This window comes from Dama dama, chromosome 9 (genome assembly GCF_033118175.1).
Source record: "Dama dama isolate Ldn47 chromosome 9, ASM3311817v1, whole genome shotgun sequence".
Classification (NCBI taxonomy): domain Eukaryota; kingdom Metazoa; phylum Chordata; class Mammalia; order Artiodactyla; family Cervidae; genus Dama; species Dama dama.
Window position 1 is genome coordinate 42,750,801 of NC_083689.1, and position 24,262 is coordinate 42,775,062.

At 40.2% G+C, this 24,262-nt stretch overlaps 2 protein-coding genes across 2 annotated transcripts; both read left to right on the forward strand.

Annotated features, from left to right (window-relative positions):
• The first annotated feature begins 913 nt into the window (after positions 1–913).
• LOC133062294 (olfactory receptor 2V2) lies at positions 914–1,861 on the forward strand. The gene has a single exon (XM_061151130.1). The coding sequence runs from the start codon at positions 914–916 to the stop codon at positions 1,859–1,861; it is 948 nt and encodes a 315-aa protein (XP_061007113.1).
• Positions 1,862–23,026: 21,165 nt separating this feature from the next.
• LOC133062819 (olfactory receptor 2V2-like) lies at positions 23,027–23,974 on the forward strand. Its single transcript, XM_061152189.1, has one exon. The coding sequence runs from the start codon at positions 23,027–23,029 to the stop codon at positions 23,972–23,974; it is 948 nt and encodes a 315-aa protein (XP_061008172.1).
• The last annotated feature ends 288 nt before the right edge of the window (positions 23,975–24,262 follow it).

Below are 24,262 nucleotides of genomic sequence, written 5' to 3' on the forward strand. Positions count from 1 at the left end.
CAGCTGGTTCATGCTGATGTTATCCTGCAATTAAAATTAAATAAATTTTTTACAAAGAAGGTGGCTGATGAGAGAGAAGAGGGTGAAATCTAAAAGCTGGAAATGACTGAAAATGAAGACAAGGTTATCCTGGTGAGAACATGAGGACAACAAAGTTGTGGTCAGAATATCATAATGCTTTTCATTCAGTTGCTTATAATCATTTATTTTATTTTCCTTGGGTTTAGATATTGTCATTATCATCAAGGCAGTGTTGTCTTTTAAAATATGCACAATTTTTATTTCTTGATTTGAAATTTGTCAGTATAAAATCAGGCCATGTCTCTGGTTCCCTTCCATATAACATGTTTAGAAAAAAAAGTCCTGTCCAAAATCAAGAGAAATCCAATACTCCAAGCTCTTGGATTTCTACTGAGGATAACTGAGGGTATTACTTTGAATTTTTATCAGCCAACTTTTATCGAGGCCTTGATTCTGGGGTTATTTTAAAAATCTCATTGCAACTGAAGACCACACTGGTTTTCTTTTTTTAATTGAAGTATAGTTGCTGTACAATATTATGTAAATTACAGCTGTACAATATAGTGATTCACAACTTTTAAAGATTATATCCATTTGTAGATATTATAAAATATTGGCTATATTTCCATGTTGCACAATATATCCTTGTAGTTTATTTTATACCTATAGTTTGTACTTCTCACCTTCCTACCCCTATATTGCCCCTCCTCTCTCCCCACCAGTAACCACTAGTTTATTCTCTATATCTAAGACCTCATTGTTCTTTTGAGGTTTGGGCACCAATCATTTCTTTTCCCCATTGGTCTTATGACTTTTCTGCCAATAAAGGTATGTCAGTCAATTCAATAATTTTTGTCCATGTTCTCAGGCGACCAGGAACATCAGCTGAGCCATGGAGATATGGTTGAATCAATCATCCACAGATGACTTTGTCCTCTTGGGCATCTTTTCCCACAGTCCCACTGACCTTGTTCTTTTCTCAGCAGTCATGATGGTCTTCATAATGGCTCTCTGTGGGAATGTCCTCCTCATCTTCCTCATCTTCATGGATCCTCAACTTCATACACCCATGTACTTCTTCCTTAGTCAGCTCTCCCTCATGGATCTCATGTTGGTTTGTACCAATGTGCCCAAGATGGCAGCCAACTTCCTGTCTGGCAGGAAGTCCATCTCCTTTGTGGGTTGTGGCATGCAAATTGGTCTTTTTGTCTGTCTTGTGGGCTCTGAAGGGCTGTTGCTAGGACTCATGGCTTATGACCGGTATGTGGCCATTAGTCACCCACTTCACTATCCCATCCTCATGAGTCAGAGGGTCTGTCTCCAAATTGTTGGGAGCTCCTGGGTTTTTGGGATAATAGATGGTTTGATCCAGATGGTGGTAGTAATGACATTTCCATACTGTGGCTTGAGGGAGGTGGACCACTTCTTTTGTGAGATGTTATCCTTGTTAAAGCTGGCCTGTATAGACACATCCATTTTTGAGAATGTGATATTTGCCTGCTGTGTCTTCATGCTGTTTCTTCCCTTCTCCATCATTGTGGCCTCCTATGCTCGCATCCTGAGAACTGTGCTCCACATGCATTCTGCTCAGGCTGTCAGAAAGGCTCTCGCCACCTGTTCCTCCCACCTAACAGTTGTGTTCCTCTTCTATGGGGCAGCCATGTTCATCTACCTGAGACCTAAGCGCTACCGGGCCCCAAGCCATGACAAGGTGGTCTCTGTCTTCTACACAGTCCTTACTCCTATGCTGAACCCCCTCATTTATAGCTTAAGAAATCGGGAGGTGATGGGAGCCCTGAGAAAAGGGCTGGACCGTTGCAGGATTGTCAACCAGCACTGAAGAGTTAGGGTATTTTGTGCCTGACTGCCACTCCTGGCTTTGTGATGTTACATACATTTTCTACCTGAGTCTTGGTTTTCTCATTAATAATGAGGCTCATGACCCTGAAGTTTTCAGATGTCTTTTAAATTCCAAAGTAATACTTTCTATCTCTGGTAAAACACCAGGTTCCCTCCTCTCAATCTTTTTGGATTATTATTATTTTTTTTTTTTTTTGAGAATACGTTGAAATGAAGTGCAGAACTTTGTAAACTTAAGTACTGTGTATAAGTAGGCTCTGGGATTGCTATCACTTAGTATTTAAAACTGGATTTACTTCTACAGTCAGAGAATGCCTCAAGCTGCACTCCTTAACTATTTTTTTAAATTTATTGAAGTATAGCTGATTTACAAAGTTGTGTCAGTTTCTGCTGTACAGCCAAGTGATTCAATTATACATGTGTACATATATGTGTGTGTGTGTGTGTGTGTATGTTCTTTTTCATTATGGTTTATTACAGGATATTGAATATAGTTCCCTGTGCCATACAGTAGGATCTTGCTGTTAATCCGCTCTATATAATAGTTTGCATCTGATAATTCCAAACTCCTCAGCTATGTCTCACTCTCTCCCTCTCCTCCAAGGCAACCACAAGTCTGTTGTATATATGGACATGAGTTTGAGCAAGCTCTGGGAGTTGGTGATGGGCAGGGAGGCCTGGTGTACTGTAGTCCATGGGGTCACAAAGAGTCAGACCTGACTGAGAGGCTGAAATGAACTGGAGATATATATATATATATATATATATATATATAAAACAAGAACTCCTTAACTCTTACTGCTAATCTCTACCACTGATTTATAGCCTACTATGTACTAGGCACATATATTCTTTATGAGTATACATAGATATCAATTTTTTCCTATTAATATATTGTCTCACACTAGTGTCTTTGATGAAATGCTTCTAGATGACCAAATAAAGCTAATGAAATCTCACTCTTCACCCTAAGTAACCGAGAACTTTATAAAGATTTCTTAAAGTCATATTCTTCAAGAATAAAGTGAGATTCATGAGGAAAGTGGTAAATATTGGCTCATTTGTATATTCACAGTGCCTGACACATAGAAAAGTCATTTTTAAATGCTGTATATATAAAATATTCCAACAAAATTGCCACTTTTTATTTTAATTTCTAAAATAGAAAAGTTGACTATACTATTTCTCCTTTGGGGGATTAAGAAGAAATAAATGAGAGAATTAGATCTGCTATTTGTAAACTTATTTTTAAACATTTTTAATTGAACTATTGGTATTACTTGTATCCACCTAGCTAAACTCTATACCAGTTCTTTTACACATTTGCAATAAAATTATCTTTACCTGGAACAAAATGCTTTTGTTGTATGCACAGAGAAAAAAGAGGAAAGAACTAGGTTCTGGAAGTTGGACCAAACCACAGGGAGGTATTTGCTGTTTTCTGTTTCCAGGCTTGGAGAGAATGGGAGGCAGTAGCCCTAATAGTAACTACAAGTCTGAGAACCTGCCAGGGAGAAATGACTTGATTGTCTACTCAATTTAATATTACTACAAACATTTCATAGTGAACAAGATTACATCCCTTTCACAGGCCAGGAAACTGGGGCTTAGATTGGTGAAGTCCCTTGCTCTTACTCCCCAGTTTTTGTCTCCATGTCACCCTAGAAGACTGTTTGCTGGAGCAGCTGAGAACAGAGAACTTTGCAAAGAGGTTTCCTTCCCTTGGAGTTTAATTTGCAGACTGAAGACAAAGATATGGCAGGGGAGGGGTCTCCAGGGATTTGTGAAAACAGAAGCAACTTTCCTTAGTCACATCAAAGAGGAGAGCAATGAGTGGCAGCAAGGGGTGGCAGAGAATAAAATTTCTCAGCCAAAAGCTAGACCTGACCCAGCCATTGGTCTCTTTCTCAGATGAGACAACTCCACTGACTCCCAGTGACAGGTCTCTCCCCTCTTGGTCCAGCCCTCTCCCAAACTTCTTCTCTGATGGATGAATGTTTTCTCTGTGTTATAACTTTTGTTTCTGGAACGCATTTTCTTTTTAATATTTATTTATTTACTGACATTATATATATCATGATTCATATATGTATATATATATATATATACAGACATATTCTTTTTTCAGATTCTTTTCCCTCATCAGTTAATACAAAATATTGAGTATAGTTTCATTTGTTATACAGTAGATCTTGCTGTTTATCTATTTTATAAACAGTAGGGTAAATATATTACTTTCAAAATTCTAATGTATCCCTCCCCCAGTCTCCCACTTTGGTAACCATAAATTTGTTTTCTATGTCTGTGAGTCTGTGTCTGTTTTATAAATAAGTTCACTTGTATCATTTTTAGATTCCACATATAAGTGATATGGTATTTGTCTTTGTCTTACTTCACTTTAGTATGATAATCTCTAGGTCCAACCATGTTGCTGCAAATGACATTATTTCATTCTTTTTTATGGCTGAGTAGTATTCCGTTGTGAATATGTGCCACATTTTTGTCCATTCATCTAGATAAATTGAAACTCAAACAAAAAGGGTAAATTTTTGCTCACTATTTTTCCAATAGCTATCAACAAGTGGTCAAAAAATAAAAACATACTCTCAAGCATTGCAGCTACTAAAAAGAATAATTGACCAGCTGGCTCAGAGGTTAAAGCGTCTGCCTCCAATGCGAGAGACCCGGGTTTGATCCCTGGGTCAGGAAGATCCCCTGGAGAAGGAAATGGTAACCCACTCAAGTATTCCTGCCTGGATAATCCCATGGACGGAGGAGCCTGGTAGGCTACAGTCCACAGGGTCGCAAAGAGTCGGACACAACTTAGCGACTTCACTTTTTATACAACACAGAGACAGAACCAAACTTCAGCTCAGTTCAGTCACTCAGTTGTGTCCAACCCCATGGACAGCAGCATGCTAGCCTTCCCTGTCCATCACTAACTCCTGGAACTTGCTCAAACACATTTCCATTGAGTCAGTGATGCCATCCAACCATCTCATCCTCTGTCATCCTCTTCTTCTCCTGTCTTCAATCTTTCTCAGCATCAGGGTCTTTTCCAGTGAGTCAGTTCTTCACATCAGGTGGCCAAAGTATTGGAGTCTCAGTTTCAGCATCAGGCTTCCAATGAATATTCAGGATTGGTTTCCCTTAGGATTGACTGGTTTAATCTCCTTGCAGTCCAAGGGACTCAAGAGTCTTCTCCAACACCACAGTTCAAAAGCATCAATTCTAAAACAAAACAAAAGCATCAATTCTTTGGCACTCAGCTTTCTTTATAATCCAACTTTCAGTACATACATGACCACTAGGAAAACCATAGCTTTGACTAGATGGACCTTTGATGGCAAAGTAATGTCTCTGCTCTTTAATATGCTATCTAGGTTGATCATAGCTTTTCTTCCAAGAAGTAAGTGTCTTTTAATTTCATGGTTGCAGTCACCATCTGCAGTGATTTTGGAGCCCCCAAAAATAAAGTCTCTCACTTGGCTAAGTACAAAAACAAAGACACAAACATAAACACTGAGCACCAAAAAAGAAAAAATATAATTCAGCATATTACATCATCTTTGATTTAAACAGCCCATGACACTGATGTATATTCTTCAACAGATTGCCCCACCAGTAGGATTTCTTCTCCAAACCCAGAAAACAAAAGAAGGAAAAGAGATCCATAAGTCTCAGAATGAGAAGGGTAGGAGAATGAGTGAAGTGTCATTCTTCTCCTCTTTCCTATGGTGGATCCCTAAACTCCCAATCAGGCCTGAGCTAGGCGGGGGCCATGTGAAAATTTTGGATTGGTGGAAGATCTAAGCTGTGACCTGTGTCAGGCTGAATCATAGCTTACCTGAAAGCTAGTCTTTATTAACTAAATGGGATGAGACTTAACCTAGAGCTGCCCAGACAGCTCTGGTGTCAGTCTTATCTCCATAAAACATAGAGAAAGATTTTCCCGGAGTGAATTTAGTCCCAGCTAAACATAAAGCTGTTTCTTAAAAAAAAAAAAAAAAAAGCTGTTTCTTGGCTGTAGGCAATCAAGTTTCACCTGATTACTCTGTAGGTAAAATAAATAGTAACCTGACAGAGTTCCCAGGGTGTCCCAGGTAGCACTAGTGGTAAAGAATCCGCCTACCAATGAAGGAGACTTAAGAGATACAGGTTCGATCCCTGGGTAAGGAAGATTCCCTGAAGGAAGAAATGGCAACCCACACTAGCATTCTTGCCTGGAGAATCCCCCTGGACAGAGAAGCCTGGCGGGCTACAGTCCACAGGGTCACAAAGAGTTGGACATGACTAAATCAACTGAGCCTGCATGCATAGCAGATTTCACATGGTAGAATAGAATAATTGCCAATTATATAGATAACCTCAGATATGCAGAGGATACCACTCTAATGGCAGAAAGAGAAAAGGAACCAAAGAGCCTCTTGATGGAGGTGAAAAGCTGGCTTAAAACTCAACATTCAAAAAACTAAGATCATGGCATCCTGACCTTCATAGCAGATAGATGGGGGAAAAGTGAAAACAGTGACAAATTTTATTTTCTTGGGCTCCAAAATCATGGCAGATGGTGACTGCAGCCATGAAATTTAAAAATGTTTACTCCTTGGAAGGAAAGCTATGCCACAGAGACAGCATATTAAAAAGCAGAGATATCACTTTGCCTACAAAGGTGCATGTAGTCAAAACTATGGTTTTTCCCATAGTCATGTATGTATGTGAGAGTTGGAACATAAAGAAGATTGAGTGCTTAAGAATTGATGCTTTTGAATTGTGGCACTGGAGAAGACTCTTGAGAGTCCCTTGGACAGCAAGGAGATCTAACTGGTGAACCCTAAAGGAACCCAACCCTGCATGTTCATGGGAAGGACTGATACTGAAGCTGAAGCTCCCATTTTTTTGGCTACCTGATGATGCAAAGAGCTGACTCATTGGAAAAGACCCGAATTCTGGGAAAGATTAAAGGCAGGAGGAGAAGGGAGTGGCAGCAGATGAGAAGGTTAGATAGCATCACTGACTCAATGGACATGAGTTTGAGCAAACTCTGGGAGATAGTGAAGGACAGGGAAGCCTGGTGTGTTGCAGTCCATGGGGTTGCAAAGAGACAGACACAACTTAGTGACTCAGAAATGAACAACAGACAATAGGATGTAAGAGATAACAAAAACTGAAGGGATGTGGAGTGAATCTTTGAAAGGTACAAATAGTAACAATGAGATTTAAATGGGTCTTTACAGAAAAAAAATTTTCAATAAAAAAGAAAAGCAGGCCGAGTAACTTCCAGTGGGAGATTAACTTGAACAAGAGTGTGGAGGTGGGAAAACACCAGGTACTCATGGGGGAGCTGGCATAGGTCACCAGGTAGTGCAGAGTGAGCAGAGGAGGTTAAAACAGAAAGTGTGAATTGACTCTTAGGGGTTTCCTCAGAAGCCACTTTATTCTGCGTGGCAGTAGTCTGACAGAGGCCAATTTTTTTCTACGTCCCTCTGTCTCCATCTCCCTGAGTCTTCCCAGCTCTTCTTTCAAACATCTCTCAGCCCTCTGAACTAATCTGTCCTATCTGTATATCAGCCTCCAACTGAAGGCCCCAAGAACTTTGTATGGCAGGTAAAACATGTTTTATTGTTTTTGTGAAAATAAAACCAGTCATATAAGGAACTCTGCTCAATATTGTGCAACAACCTAAATGGAAAAAGAATTTGAAAAAAAAAAAAGAATAAATACATGTATATGTATAACTGAATCACTTTGCTGCACACCTGAAACTAACACATTGTTCATCAACAACACTCAATATAAAATAAAATAGCCAGGACACAGAAGCAGCCTAAATGACCATCAACAGAGGAATGGATAAATAAGATGTGGTACATATATAAAATAGAATATTTGTTTTGCTGTTTGTTGATTAGTAACTAAGTCATGTTCAACTCTTTTGTGACCCCAGGAACTGTAACCCACCAGACTCTTCTGTTTATGGGATTTTCCAGGCAAGAATATTGGGGTGAGTTGCCATTTCCTTCTCCAGCAGATCCAGGGATCAAACCCTTGTCCCTTGCATTGGCAGCCAATTCTTTACCACTGAACTACCAAGGAAGCACAAAATGGAATATTACTTAGCCACAAAAGGAACAAAACTGTGCCATTTGCAGAGACGTGGATGAACGTAGAGTCTGTCATACACAGTGAAGTAAGTCAGAAAGAGAAAAACAAATTTTTTATAATATCACTTATATGTGGAACCCACAAAAATGATACAGATGAATTTATTTGCAAAGCAGAAATAGAGACAGACATAGAGAACAAACGTACGAATACAAACAGGAAAAGGGGGTGGTGGTATAAATTAAAAGATTGGGATTGACATATACATACTACTATGTATAAAACAGATAACTAATGACAACCTACTGTATATCACAAGGAACTCTACTCAAAGCTCTATGGTGGCCTAAATGAGTGAAAGTGAAAGTCACTCAGTCATGTCTGACTCTTTGCAACTATACAGTCCATGGAATTCTTCAGGCCAGAACATTGGAGTGGGTAGCCTTTCCCTTCTCCAGGGGATCTTCCCAACCCAGGGATCAAACCCAGGTCTCCCACATTGCAGGCAGATTCTTTACCAGCTGAGCCACCAGGGAAGCCAAAGAAGAGGTATGTGTGTACATATGGCTGATTCACTTTACTGAAGAAACTGACACAACATTGCAAAACAACTATATGCCAATGAAAATTAATTTTAAAAATAAAATGAAAGACTAAAAAAAGTCATATACCAAAGACTAAAAAGAAAGACACAAATTAATGGCCTGATCATTTGATTTCCCACGAACTGATCATTTTGAAAATTCATCTACTTCCATGGGACATAAGGCAAAAATCAAAGTGACTAAATTATGACCCAGCCTGGGACACCCCTGAGAGTGAAAGGAAGTGCTGTCCATGATTATACTGGGATGACAGACATAATAATTAGACCACAGGAAACTGGGAAGGGCAATGAGCTCACAGAAATATCTGACAGAGTGTGAGAAGACACTCAGCTTCCACATTATCATCTGACTCTAGTGAAGGTAGGTGCTCTTCTTTCCTTCTCACTTGGTTATAAAACTTAAGGGCCAGGACTGTGTTAAGTCTTCACTTTTGATTCAAGCACAGCTCACCAAGCTCTTGCTTATCATTGGCCCTCAGTCAGATTGGGCTGATTTTATGGGACAGGTAAAGAACAAGTGTGGATGGCAGGGAGACAGTCACAGGTAGAGATTCCATGTGGACCCTGGAGGTCACTGAGCAACCATTGGTATATGTTTGTGGTGGGAGTAGAACACCAAGGAATTTGCCCCTCATTCCTGTGCCCTGGCTGCCCTGTGCCCATCTCATGACCAAGGTTCCTCACACTGTCCCTCTGCCCCTTCTTCTGGTCCTGTCCCCAAGCTCCCTGTTTGAGTTTTTTTAATTGCAAGCTTGGGAGCTCCTATGCTTGGGTTGGAGTTTGAGGGCTCCCCTGGGAGTGGACAGTTTTACCTTCCTCACTTAGGTTTTGTGTTAAGTACCTCATGGGCAGTGGAAGACAGTTCTACAACCCAGCCTGGGAGGCAACCTATGGCAGGTGGACAGACATCAGAGGGTGAGCTCAGATACCCAGATCCTGACTCTGTTTCCATCTGCCCAACACCATCTCCTTGACTAAGTCCATTTTTCCCTTCTCTTTTTGCTGAGCAGAGACTGTTGTCTGTCTGAGCCTCACTATCTAAGCTAGAAAGTTGTAGGGAGCCTGAGGGTGACAAGGACACCCACAGCCTGGCCAAGAGATTGGTGGAGGCTGAGGAAAGAAGTCAGAGCTGGGGGCTCCTCCCTGTCCTCTCTGACTTCATAACTGCAAACATACAAGAGGAGGACAATAAAATGAATTTGATGCTGAAATCTCCACAGGGAACCTGCTGAATACTTTTTCTTCCAGGGAATCCACCTGGAGAATAGTGAGGGTCTTTCTCCTGTCATCCACCCCTATCTTTCTTGCAGTTTCTGTTGCTGATTGCTACCTTTTTTTTGCCCCATTTTTACTTTCTTATCAGAATTTCTTCATCTTATTGTTTCCTCAGGCAGAGGTGACTTTTTTATTTTTTAAAGGAGGGTAGGCATTCACTATGTAATAGTATGTCTTTCCTCACCCTTTTTTTCTAGTTTTCTTTCTTTGATCTACTTCTATTTTTCTTTCTTTGATTTCTCATTGTTTTTTTTCATTTCCTCTTTCTGTCTGGATTGGGGTGCTCAGCAAAGGGTTCCTAAGTGGAAGAGTGGTCTAAAGCAGGAAAACAAAAGGTGAGTTGGGGAAGAGGCTCAAGGGGAGGGCTGGTATGAGACATAGAGTCAACCCATCCCTGAAAGAATATCACAGACACAAGATTTCTTCTTTACAGTGTCATTTCTAGGAAGAAAAGTCAAGACAGTAACTAAAATCCCAGGGAAAGGATTTTTCTATTTTAAAGAAATTTAACACCCAGAGAAAGGGATGAAGTTAGAGAGCAGAAAAAGATAAGCATGAGAGAAACTACACTAGTTTCTTGAGGGATCTGCATATTATAATTAATCATTCAACAGTATTTACTGAGAACATAATATATACCAGTCACTATGCTAGAAACCAGAGATCACCCTGTTGGGAAAAAGTGGTATAAAGAACATAGATTTTAGTTGGAGAAGAGGTAAACAAACAAACAAATCCATATGAATAAAATGTAGCACAGCCAAGCCATTGGCATATCATAAGCACAAGAGTGACATTATCTTGAGTGATTAAGTTTCAGGCGATAGTTTAACCCTCTGATTGTTGAGTGGAGAAACAAAGACACCTTATGCAACCTAAGGAGTGCATTCTTGGGTCAATGAATGTGATGTGGGAGGCTACAGAGTAAGGAATCACCTGGTGTATGCGGGCCATCAGGGCATCGTCATAGCAGATGCAAATCTGAGCTGAACCCTGAAAAACAATGTTTTCAGAGGAAGAGTTTGAAGGATGATGTGCCAGATGAATGGAACAGCATGTGTAAAATCAAAAGGGGCAAAGAAAAGTAGTGTTAGGCAAGATGCAGGTGTAAGTTCAGGTGGAATGTAAGGCTCACCTAAGAGGTGGTTTAGCACGAAAAGCTAGAAAGGGAAAGCAAACCACATAGACCTTCAGTGGGATAGAAGGGGATCTCTGCTCACAGTCTTGAGAAGTGAAGTGATCACAGAGAGGTACACTGTGAAGTGCCTGTGGCCTGTGGTGACAAAGAGGCACTCAGGTTGGAGATATTACATGAATGCTGGCAAAACTTTGATACTCAGAAGACAGTGGAAATGCAAGGGATGAAAATAGAGGCCAGGTGTGTAAAAAGCAAGAGTCTCCATTAAGGGCACATTGACAGAAACAGGTAAGGGATTAGATTAAGGTGCATGGGGCATCCAACGTGGGTCATTTTGAGCTTGAATAATTGGGACAGTGGTATTTTAAAGAAATAAGATAAGAGAAGGAGATATTACTTTTTTAGGATATGCAGATGGGTTTGGTTGTTTTTTGTTTGAGTATCAGGAATTGTATATATTCTGCAGGGAACTGGAAATCTAGGGTTGAGAATGGGGATGAGGGTCTGGGATCCACTAGAAATTTTGGTGTCCATTGGAGAGACAGGCAGGCAGATGGATTCTTGACTCTTCCACCTCACCCTACTGATCATCACCCCAGTGTATTTCCCCAAGTTTCACAGGGTCATAAATGTAAATGTAATTTCACTTAGGTTGGGGGAATTTTGTTTATACTAACCAACTCACAAGATGGGAATTTAATAACCATAAGTGATCATGCATTCATCTGTGATGAGAACTATATCTGACAAGAAACAAGTACTGCTCTTGAGCAAAAGAATCTCCAGTTCTTAGAGACTGTATTATGGATCTGAAGGATGCTGTGTAAACAAAGAATAAGAGAAAGGTGAAAATAGAAGCTCCTAAATAATATTTTTTCCAAGATTAGACAGCTTCTCCTTGTGAAGACATTTTTCTCAAAAACAGCATATGATTTAAATTTTCCAGAACTTTCCATCTCATGTTTTGGTTTTGCATTTATGAGCCATGCAAACTTGAGCAATCCAGCCTATTCCTCAACTTTCTCAACTGTAAAAGAGGGTCTATTTTAATAAAATCACTGTACCTTCATTGCAAGATCACTATGAGGGCAAATGAAAATGAATATGAGTGCTGTAAGATGCAACAGATGAATTTATTTTTACTGCTTGTGAATAGCCTGAAACTAGAACCAGACAGAGAGCCTTTTTCTTCTCACCAGGTGAGAGATAGATGGACAAACTCAACATCTTTGATTCTTTATTTTCTAGAAAAGTTGCAAACCACCATTCTTCTTAATGAAGAGATCACTTGTTAAAATTAATGAGTCTATATATATCAGTGGTCAAGATTTGAGATGGACTGTGAAAGGCTAAGGTACATAGCCTCTAAGATGGTCTCAGTGGTCCTTGATTCATGATATTCATGCCTTGTATATTGCTCTCCCAGTAACTTGGAGCTAGATTTAGTGATTCACCTATAATGAATAGAATTCAGCAGCACTCTTGGGATGTCACTTCTAATATTAGGTTATATTCTATCTAGAGTGCTTGTAGTCACTCTCTTGCACCACTCACCCTGGAAGAAACCAACTGTCACATTGTGAAGTAGCCCTGTAAAGAGACAGCAAGACTTCACACAGTTACATGGGTAATCTCGGAGTGGAGCCACCTCAAGATAAATCTTGTTACTATTATTGTTCATTCACTAAGTCATGTCTGACTCTTTGTGACCCATGGACTGCAGCATGCCAGGCTTCCCTGTCCTCCACAATCTCCTGGAGCTTGCTCAGATTCATGTCCATTGAGTCAGTGATGCCATCTAATCATCTCATCCTCTGTCACCCCCTTCTCCTTTTGCCTTCAATCTTACCCAGCATCAGGGTCTTTTCCAATGATTCAGCACTTTGCAACAGATGGCCAAAGTATTGGAGCTTCAGCTTCAGCTTCAGTCCTTCCAATGAATATTTAGAACTCTTTTCTTTTAGGATTGGCTAGTTTCATCTCCTTGCTGTCCAAAGGACTCTCAAGAGTTTTCTCCAGCATCACAATTCAAACCTAGACAGTGTAATAAAAAGCAGAGACATCACTTCGCTGACAAATGTCTGCATAGTTAAAGCTATGGTTTGTCCAGTAGTCATGTATGGAGGTGAGTTGTATCATGAAGAAGTCGGAACACTGAAGAAGTGATGCTTTTGAATTGTGGTGCTGGAGAAGACTCTTGAGAGTCCCTTGGGCTGCAAGGAGATCCAGTCAATCCTAAAGGAAATTAATCCTGAATATTCATTGGAAGGACTGATGCTGAAGCTGAAGTTCCAATACTTTGGCCACCTGATGTGAAGAGCTGACTCATTGGAAAAGACACTGATGATGGGAAAGATTGAAGGCAGGAGGACAAGGGGACATCAGAGTATGAGATGGTTTGACGGTATCATTGACTCAATGGACAAGAGTTTGAGCAAACTCCGGGAGATGGTGAAGAACAGGAAGCCTGGCATGCTGCAGTCCATGGGGTAACAAAGAGTCAGATATGGCTGAGTGACTGAACAACAACAAAAAGGTTTGTCATAGCTTTCCTTGCAAGGAGCAAGCGTCTTTTAATTTCATGGCTGCAGTCACCATCTGCAGTGATTTGGGGGGCCAAAGAAAATAAAACTGTCACTGTTTCCACTTTTTCTCTATTTGCCATGAAGTGATGGGACCAGATGCCACGATCTTAATTTTTTGAATGTTGAGCTTCAAGCTAGCTTTTTCACTCTCCTCTTTCACCCTCAAGAAGTTCTTTAGTTCCTCTTCACTTTCTACCATTAGAGTTGTATCATCTGCATATATGAGGTTGTTGATATTTCTCCTGGAAAGCTTGATTCCAGCTTGTGATTCATCTAGTCTGACATTTCACATGATGTACTCTGCATATAAGTTAAATAAGCTGAGTGACAATATAGAGACTTGTCATACTCCTCTCCCAATTTTGAACCAATAAGTTGTTCCATGTGTGGTTCTAACTGTTGCTTCTTAACTCACATATAGGTCTCTCAGGAGACAGGTTAAGGTGGTCTGGTATTCCCATCTCTTTAAGAATTTTCCACAGTTTGTTGTGATCCACACCATCAAAGGCTTTAGTGTAGTCAATGAAGCAGAAGTAGATGTTTTTCTAGAACTCCCTTGCTTTCTCCATGATTCAGTGAATTTTGGCACTTTGACCTCTGGTTCCTCTGCCTTTTCTAAACCCAGCTTGTACATCTGGAATTTCTCAGTTCACATAGTGCTGAAGCCTAGCTTGAAGGATTTTGAGCATAAACTTGCTAGCATGTGAAATGAGTACAATTACACATTGGTTTAAGCATTCTTTGACATTGCCCTTCTTTGGGACTGGAATGAAAACTGACCTCTTCCAATACTGTGGTCACTGCTGAGTTTTCCATTTTTTCTGACATTGAGTGCAGCACTTAGCAGCAGCATCTTTTACAATTTTAAAAAGATCAGCTGGAATTTCATCACCTCCTCTAGCTTTGTTCATAGTAGTGCTTCCTAAGGCCCACTTGACTTCACAGGCCAGGAAGTCTGGTTCTAGGTGAGTGACCACAACATTATGGCTATCTGGGTCATTAAGACCTTTTTTGTATAGTTCTTCTGTGTATTCTTGCACCTTTTTTTAGTTTCTTCTGCTTCTGTTAGGTCCTTACCATTTCTGTACTTTATTATGCCCATCCTTGCATGAAATGTTCCCTTGATATCTCCAATTTTCTTGAAGAGATCTCTAGTCTTTCCCATTGTATTACTTTCCTCTGTTTCTTTGCATTGTTTATTTAAGAAGGCCTTATCTCTCCTTGCTCTTCTCTGGAACTCTACATTCAGTTGAATATATCTTTCCCTTTCTCCCTTGCTTTTTGCTTCTCTTCTTTCCTTAGTTATTTGTAAAGCTTCCTCAGACAACCACTTTGCCTTCTTGCATTTCTTTTTACTTGGGCATGGTTTTGGTCACTGCCTCCTGTACAACGATACATACCTCCATCCATAGTTCTGGCACTCTCTCTACCAGATCTAATCCCTTGACTCTATTCATTACCTCCACTGTATAATCATTGGTTCAGTTCAGTTCAGTCGCTCAGTCGTGTTCAATTCTTTGCGACCCCATGAATTGCAGCATGCCAGGCCTTCCTGTCCATCACCAACTCCCGGATTTACTCAAACTCATGTCCATCAAGTTGGTGATGCCATCCAGTCATCTCATCCTCTGTCGTCCCCTTCTCCTCCTGCCCCCAATCCCTCCTAGCATCCGGGTCTTTTCCAATGAGTCAACTTTTTGCATGAGGTGACCAAACTATTGGAGTTTCAGCTTCAGCATCAGTCCTTCCAATGGACACCCAGGACTGATCTCCTTTAGGATAGACTGACTGGCTCTGCTTGCAGTCCAAGGGACTCTCAAGAGCCTTCTCCAACACCACAGTTCAAAAGCATCAATTCTTCTGCTCTCAGCTTTCTTCACAGTCCAACTCTCACATCCATACATGACCACTGGAAAAACCATAGCCTAGACTAGACAGAACTTTGTTGTCAAAGTAAGGTCTCTGCTTTTTAATATGCTATCTAGGTTGGTCATAACTTTTCTTCCAAGGAGTAAGCATCTTTTATTTTATTTTATTTTTTCATCTTTTAATTTCATGGTTGCAATCACCATCTGCAGTGATTTTGGAGCCCCCCCAAAATAAAGTCAGCCACTGTTTCCACTGTTTCCCCATCTATTTCCCATGAAGTGATGGGACCAGATGCCATGATCTTAGTTTTCTGAATGTTGAGCTTTAAGTCAACTTTTTCACTCTCCTCTTTCACTTTCATCAAGAAGCTTTTTAGTTCTTCTTCACTTTCTGCCATAAGGGTGGTGTCATCTGCATATCTGAGGTTATTGATATTTCTCCTGGCAATCTTGATTCCAGCTTGTGCTTCTTCCAGCCCAGCATTTCTCATGATGTACTCTGCATATAAGTTAAATAAGCAGGGTGACAATATACAGCCTTGATGTACTCCTTTTCCTATTTGGAACCAGTCTTTTGTTCCATGTCCAGTTCTAACTGTTGTTTCCTGACCTGCCTATAGGTTTCTCAAGAGGCAGGTCAGGTGGTCTGGTATTCCCATCTCTTTCAGAATTTTCCACAGTTTATTTGATCCACACAGGGGATTGATTTAGGTCATACCTGAATGGCCTAGTGGTTTTCTCTACTTTCTTTAATTTAAACCTGAATTTGACAGTAAGGAGCTCATGAGCTGAGCCACAGTCAGCTGCAAGTCTTATTTTTGCTGACTGTATAGAGCTTCTCAATCTTCAGCTGCAAAGAATATAATCAATCTGATTTCAGTGTTGACCATCTGGTGATGCCCATGTGTAGAGTCGTCTCTTGGTTTGTTTGAAAACGGTGTTTGCTATGACCAGTGAGTTCTCTTGGCAAACCTCTGATAGCCTTTGTCCTGCTTCATTTTGTGCTCCAAGGCCAAACTTATCTGTTATTCAGGGTATCTTTTGACTTCCTACTTTGCATCCCTATGATGAAAAGGGCGCATTTTTGTGTGTGTTAGTTCTAGAATGTGCTGTCAGTCTTCATAGAACTGGTCAACTTCAGCTTCTTTGGCATTAGTGGTTGAGGCATAGACTTGGATTACTGTAATGTTGAATGGTTTGCCATTGGAAATGAACTGAGATTATTCTGTCATTTTTGAGATTGCACCTAAGTACTGCATTTAGGACTCTTGTTGACTATAAGGTCTACTACATTTCTTCTAAAGGATTTTTGCCCACAGTAGTTGATGTAATGGTCATCTGAGTTAAATCCACCCATGCTTGTACATTTTAGTTCACTAATTCCTAAGATGTCAATGTCACTCTTGCCATCGCCTGCTTGACCACTTTCAATTTACCTTGATTCATAGACCTAACATTCCAAATTCCTATGCAATATTGTTCTTTACAGAATCAGGCTTTACTTTTTACCACCATACACATCCACAGCTGAATATCATTCCCACTTTAGCCTAGCCACTTCATTCTTTCTGGACCTATTAGTAACTGCCTTCAGTTCTTCCCTAGTAGCATACTGGACACTTTCTGACCTGGGGAGCTCATCTTCTGATGTCATATCTTTTTGCCTTTTCATACTGTCCATGGGGTTCTCCAGACACAAATACTGGAGTCAGTTGCCATTTCCTTCTGCAGTGGACCATGTTTTGTCAGAACTCTTCACTATGACCCGTCTGTCTTGGGTGGCCCTGCATGGCATGGCTCATAACTTCACTGAGTTATGCAAGCCCGTTTGTGAAGACTAGGCTGTGATCTATGAAGGGGCTTGCCACGTCCAGCACAGTGGGTGAGAAAGACCTGAAACCCAGGCGAGCACGTAACGAAAAGACATTCACATATAATCTGGCAAGAGGAGTCAGAGGGCCCTCCTGCTCTCCGTGGCAGGAAGACCAGATGGCTCCTTTCAGCCCACACTTTTATTGATAGAAATCACGTGACATCATTAAGAAATAGCTATACTGGGGAGTTTGATCAGCACACCATAAAGCGGGAGTAAAGTTAACACTCTTCGGTTAATCAGGAACATCTTGCTTTGTTTCCATGGGAACAGACACAGGGGCAGGCAGTGAAGTGGAGGAGAGCACGTCCCACCCCAAGTATGTCCTTTTGGCATGCTTACTAGGACAGTCAGGAGGGTGCAGTTTGCCTCACCCTTGAGTCATGGGGCAGGTTCTGGTCTCTGCTCCATCAGGCTGCAACAGGGGCTTTTATCTTTCCTTTATCTGTAATACTTTTGAAATATTCATCAAATCTGAATAAGAACCTGTCCAAGTAGTGTATTCTTGGTGAAGGTTTTAACCTTTCATCACTTTAAATATAGCCTGTAAAGTTTCTGCTGAAAGTCAGCCGATAGCCTAATGGTAGTTCCTTTATATGTAACGTGTTACTTTTTCCTTGCTGCTTTTAATATTCTCTCTTTATCCTTAATTTTTGCCATTTTAATTACAATGTGTCATGGAGTGGTACTCTTTGGATTGACTGTATTAGGCATCCTTTGTGCTTCCTGGACTTGGATGTCCATTCCCTTTCTAAGATTAGGGAAGTTTTCAGCTATTATATCTTAAAATATGTCCTCTAGACATTTTTCTCTTCTTCTGGGGTTAGTACTGGCTCATTTGAGGGAGAACTAGATTCTGAGGTCGTTTTGGGGCAGGGATCTAGTGGATTCTGGATCTAATGTTGGCTTGTTTTGGTGTAGGGTCTGTTTATAACATGATTGGCTGTGGGTTTTTTTTTTTTTCCATAGTGGTATATATTTAATGGTGTTTATGATTAGTTATTATAATTTTTAATTAATTTATTTATTTTAATTGGAGGCTAATTACTTTACAATATTGTAGTGGTTTTTGCCATACATTGACATGAATCAGCCGTGGGTGTACATGAGTCCCCCATCCCTCAGGGTTGTCCCAGTGCACTGGCTTTGAGTGCCCTGTTTCATGCATCAAACTTGGACTAGTGATCTATTTCACATATGGTGATATACATGGTTCAATGCTATTCTCACAAATCATCCCACCCTCATCTTCTGCCATAGAGTCCAAAAGTCTGTTCTTTATATCTATGTCTCTTTTGCTATCTTGCATATAGGGTCTTCATTACCATATTTCCAAATTCTATATATATGCATTGATATACAGTATTGGTGCTTTTCTTTCTGACTTACTTCACTCTGTATAATAGGCTCCAGTTTCATCCACCTCATTAGAACTGATTCAAATGCATTCTTTCTAATAGCTGAGTAATAGTCCATTGTGTGTATGTATCACAGCTTTATTATCCATTCATCTGCTGATGAACATCTAGGTTGCTTCCATGTCCTAGTTATTGTAAACAGTGCTGAAGTGAACATTGGGGTACATGTGTCTCTTTCAATTCTGGTTTCCTCAGTGTGTATGCCCAGCAGTGGGATTGCTGGGTTGTATGGCAGTTCTATTTCCAGCTTTTTAAGAAATCTCCACACTGTTCTCCACAATGTACTAGTTTGTATTCCCACCAACAGTGTAAGAGGGTTCCCTTTTCTCCGCACCCTCTCCAGGTAGACGTTTTGATAGCTGCCATTCTGACCAGCGTGAGATGGTACCTCATTGTGGTTTTGATTTGCATTTCTCTGATAATGAATGACTTTGAGCATCTTTTCCTGTGTTTGTTAGCCACCTGTATGTCTTCTTTGGAGAAATGTCTGTTTAGTTCTTTGGCCCATTTTTTGATTGGGTCATTTATTTTTCTGATATTGAGCTGCATGAGCTGCTTGTGTATTTTTGAGATTAATTCTTTGTCAGTTGCTTTGTTTGCTATTATTTTCTTCCATTCTGAAGGCTGTCTTTCCACCTTGCTTATAGTTTCCTTCATTATGCAAAAGTTTTTTAAGTTTAATTAGGTCCCATTTGTTTAGTTTTGCTTTTATTTCCATTACTCTGGGAGGTGGGTCACAGAGGATCCTGCTGTGATTTATATCAGAGAATGTTTTGCCTATGTTTTCTTCTAGGAGTTTTATAGTTTCTGGTCTTACATTTAGATCTTTAATCCATTTTGAGTTTATTTTTGTGTATGGTGTTAGAAAATGTTCTAGTTTCATTCTTTTGCAGATGATTGACCAGTTTTCCCAGCATCACTTTTTAAGAGATTGTCTTTTCTCTATTGTATATTTTGCCTCCTTTGTCAAAGATAAGGTGTCCATAGGTTCGTGGATTTATCTCTGGGCTTTTTGTTTTGTTCCAATGATCTATATTTCTGTCTTTGTGGCAGTATCATACTGTCTTGATGACTGTAGCTTTGTAGTATAGTCTGAAGTCAGGCAGGTTGATTCCTCCAGTTCCATCCTTCTTTCTCAAGATTGCTTTGGCTATTTGAGGTTTTTTGTGTTTCCATACAAATTGTGAAATTATTTGTTCTAGTTCTCTGAAAAATACTGTTGGTAACTTGATAGGGATTGCATTGAATATATAGATTGCTTTGGGTAGTATACTCATTTTCACTATACTGATTCTTCTGATACAAGAACATGGTACATTTCTCCATCTATTTGTGTCATCTTTGATTTCTTTCATCAGTGTTTTATAGTTTTCTGTATATAGGTCTTTTGTTTCTTTAGAATAGCTTTATTCCTAAGTATTTTATTTTTTCATTGCAATGGTGAATGATATTGTTTCCTTCATTTCTCTTTCTGTTTTCTCATTGTTAGTGTATAGGAATGCAAGGGATTTCTGTGTATATATCCTGCAACTTTACTATATTCATTGATTAGCTCTAGTAATTTCCTGGTGCTGTCTTTAGGGTTTTCTATGTAGAGGATCATGTCCTCTGCAAACAGTGAGAGTTTTACTTCTTCTTTTCCTATCTGGACTCCTTTTATTTCTTTTTCTTCTCTGATTGCTGTGGCTAAAACTTCCAAAACTATGTTGAACAGTAGTGGTGAAAGTGGGCACCCTTGTCTTGTTCCTGACTTTAGGGGAAATGCTTTCAATTTTTTACCACTGAGGATAATATTTGCTGTGGGTTTATCACATATGACTTTTATTATGTTGAGGTATGTTCCTTCTATGCCTGTTTTCTGGAGGGTTTTTTTTTTTTTTATCATAAATGGATGTTGAATTTTGTCAAAGGCTTTCCCTGCATCTATTGAGATAATCATATGGTTTTTGTCTTTCAATTTGTTAATGTGAGGTATCACATTGATTGATTTGCAAATATTGAAGAATCCTTGCATCCTTGGGATAAAGCCAACTTGGTCATGATGTATAATCTTTTTAATGTGCTGTTGGATTCTGTTTGCTAGAATTTTTCTGAGGATTTTTGCATCTGCGTTCATCAGTGATATTGGCCTGTAGTTTTCTTTTTTGTGGCATCTTTGTCTGGTTTTGGTAATAGGGTGATGGTGGTCTCATAGAATGAGTTTGGAAGTTTACCTTTCTCTGCAATTTTCTGGAAGAGTTTGATTAGGATAGGTGTTGGCTCTTCTCTAAATTCTTGGTAGAATTCAACTGTGAAGCCATCTGGTCCTGGGCTTTTGTTTGTTGAAAGATTTTTTATTACAGTTTTGATTTCTGTGCTTGTGCTGGGTCTGTTAAAATTTTCTATTTCTTCCTGGCTGTGGGTTCTAAAATATCCCAGAACTAGTGCAGACCCAGGTATCTGGACTAGATACCAGAGCAGCTGGCTGTCAAGTCCAAAGTATCTCAGAGCTGACATTGGTCTGTTTAACTTCTGGTGTATCCTTTAAGAGTGAAGTCTCTATTTCCCACAACCCTCTGTGACATCTGAAAGTAAACATTGACGGCCTTCACAGCCAAGTGTTCTGGAGGCTCGCCTTCCTGGGGCAGAACCTGCAGGCTGAGGAGCCTAATGTGGGGTTTAAACCTGTTACTCCTTGAGGAAAATCATCACAGTTTTAATTATCCTCCCATTTATGGGTCATTCACCCAGGGGTTATGGTCTTGATTATATCATGTGTCATCCTCTCCTACTTGTCTCCTTATGGTTCCTTCTTTATATGTTTACTTGTAGAGTATCTTTCCTGCTAGATTCTGGTCTTTCTCATCAACAGTTGCTCTCTTAAAAGTTATTTTTTCATTTGGTCATGAGGGGAGATGAGCTTAGGGGTCTCCCTACTCTGCCATCTTGTCCTGAACACCCCCACTCAGTTGTTTTATAATTGTTGTGAAGTCGCTCAGTCGTGTCTGACTCTTTGTGACCCCATGGACTGTAGCCTACCAGGATCCTCAGTCCACTGGATTTTCCAGGCAAGAATACTGGAGTGGGTTGCCATTTCCCTCTCCAGGGGATCTTCCTGACCCAGGGATCAAACCTGGTTCTCCCACATTGTAGGCAGACACTTTACCGTCTGAGCTACCAGGAAAGCCCCCATTTATTCTTTTATTTGCCTTGGGTTCAGATATTGTGAATATCACCAAGAAAGCTTTATCGTTTTATTAATATTATGCATTACTTCTTTTCTCAATTTGGTTTTTGTCCATGTAAAACCAGACCATGTCTGTTCTTTTATACAATAAGATATTTAGAAAAAAAAACTCTGGACCAAATACCAGGAAATATCTAGGAAAATATACATGTGCTGTACTGTGCTGTGCCGCGCTGTACTTGGTCGCTCAGTCACTACTCTTTGCGACCCCAGGGACTGTAGCCTGTCAGGCTCCTCTCCATGGAATTTTCCCTGCAAGAACACTGGAGTGGGTTGCCATTTCCTTCTCCTTGATTTCAGCACCATTATACTAAAGTAGGATTATCTGCCCTTAATTTCAGCACCATTATACTAAAGCCCCGATACTGGAGTCAGTCAGGCTCTCATTCTTCTTAAGAGGTTTGGAGACCAAGTCACTGCTTCTTCCTTGTGACCTTTCTGTCACTCCCAATATAATTGACAACAATGGCATCCAGCTGCAACTCTTCCTTCTCATGTGGGGCACTAGAGAGCCCTTCCTTTCTATATATATTTAAAGTACTAAAGAGTGGTTATTATAACAAAACTCTATGAGCAAAAAGAAAGATGTAGACTAAAGATCAACTCATGCTTCATTCCCTTTCTTTTTATAACACATATAAATTGTCTCTTAAGAATTAAATGATTCAAGCCCTGTTAGACATAATTTACCAAGTCAACGTGATCTCTGATCAAAGGTGCAGTGTAATATAGTAAAGCCAATACTTTGTTGAAGGAAATTTACCAAAAAACCTATGAAAGATAAAATAATTCTTTCCATTCTTGTTGCACATATACATCCCAATACAGCTATGCAGTCCAATTCTGTAAACTAGAAACTTTCCTGTTGCTGTGTTAGGGATATGAAGGGTTGCCTGCTTCAATGTCCCAAAGCTTATGTTGTTAGACATTCATGAGTTACAAACATTACAGCTGCCTGAAGATGTGGAATATAGAGGTCAATAAATAAATTTCAGTCAATCCAATATTTTTTGTCCATGTTCTCAGGTAACAAGGAACATCAACTAAGCCATGGAGATATGGTTGAATCAATCATCTTCAGATGACTTTGTCCTCTTAGGCATCTTTTCCCACAGTCCCACTGACCTTGTTCTTTTCTCAGCAGTCATGATGGTCTTCATAATGGCCCTCTGTGGGAATGTCCTCCTCATCTGCCTCATCTACATGGATTCTCGACTTCATACACCCATGTACTTCTTTCTTAGTCAGCTCTCCCTCATGGACCTGATGTTGGTCTGCACAAATGTGCCTAAGATGGCGGTCAACCTCCTGTCTGGCAGGAAGTCCATCTCCTTTGTGGGTTGTGGCATACAAATGGGTCTTTTTGTCTCTCTCATGGGATCTGAAGGGCTCTTGCTGGGACTCATGGCTTATGACCGCTATGTGGCCATTAGCCATCCACTTCACTATCCTATCCTCATGAGTCAGAGGGCCTGTCTCCAGATTGTTGGGAGCTCCTGGGCCTTTGGGATAATAGATGGTTTGATCCAGATGGTGGTAGTAATGACATTACCTTTCTGTGGCTTGAGGGAGGTGGACCACTTCTTTTGTGAGATGTTATCCTTATTGAAGCTGGCCTGTGCAGACACATCTATTTTTGAGAACTTTGCTTTTGTTTGCTGCATCATCATGCTGTTTCTTCCCTTCTCCATTATCGTGGCCTCCTATGCTCGCATCCTGAGAACTGTGCTCCACATGCGCTCTGCTCAAGCTGGTAAAAAGTCTCTGGCCACATGTTCCTCCCACTTGACAGCTGTGTTTCTCTTCTATGGGGCAGCCATGTTCATCTACCTGAGACCTAGGAGCTACCGGGCCCCAAGCCATGACAAGGTGGTATCTATCTTCTACACAGTCCTTACTCCTATGCTCAACCCCCTCATTTATAGCTTGAGAAACCAGGAGGTGATGGGAGCCCTGAAGAAGGGGCTGGACCATTGCAGAATTGGCAACCAAACCTGAACTTCAGGCCAGATATTGTGACTCTGTAATGTTGGATAAATAAACTCTATGTGAGGCTCAATTATCTTATTAATGAGAGAATCATGAAACCTGAAGCCTTGGAGAGGTCTTTTTAAATCCCGAGGAACTATTATCTGACTCTGATGGGAAATAAAGAAAAAGGCTTTCACCTTCCATTCTTTTTGGACTGATCATATTGTTTAAAATGGAATGCAGGATTCTGTAAACTCAAGAGCAGTGTGGAAATAAGACATTGGGATTTTGGTCTCTTAAATTGAAATTGTTCAT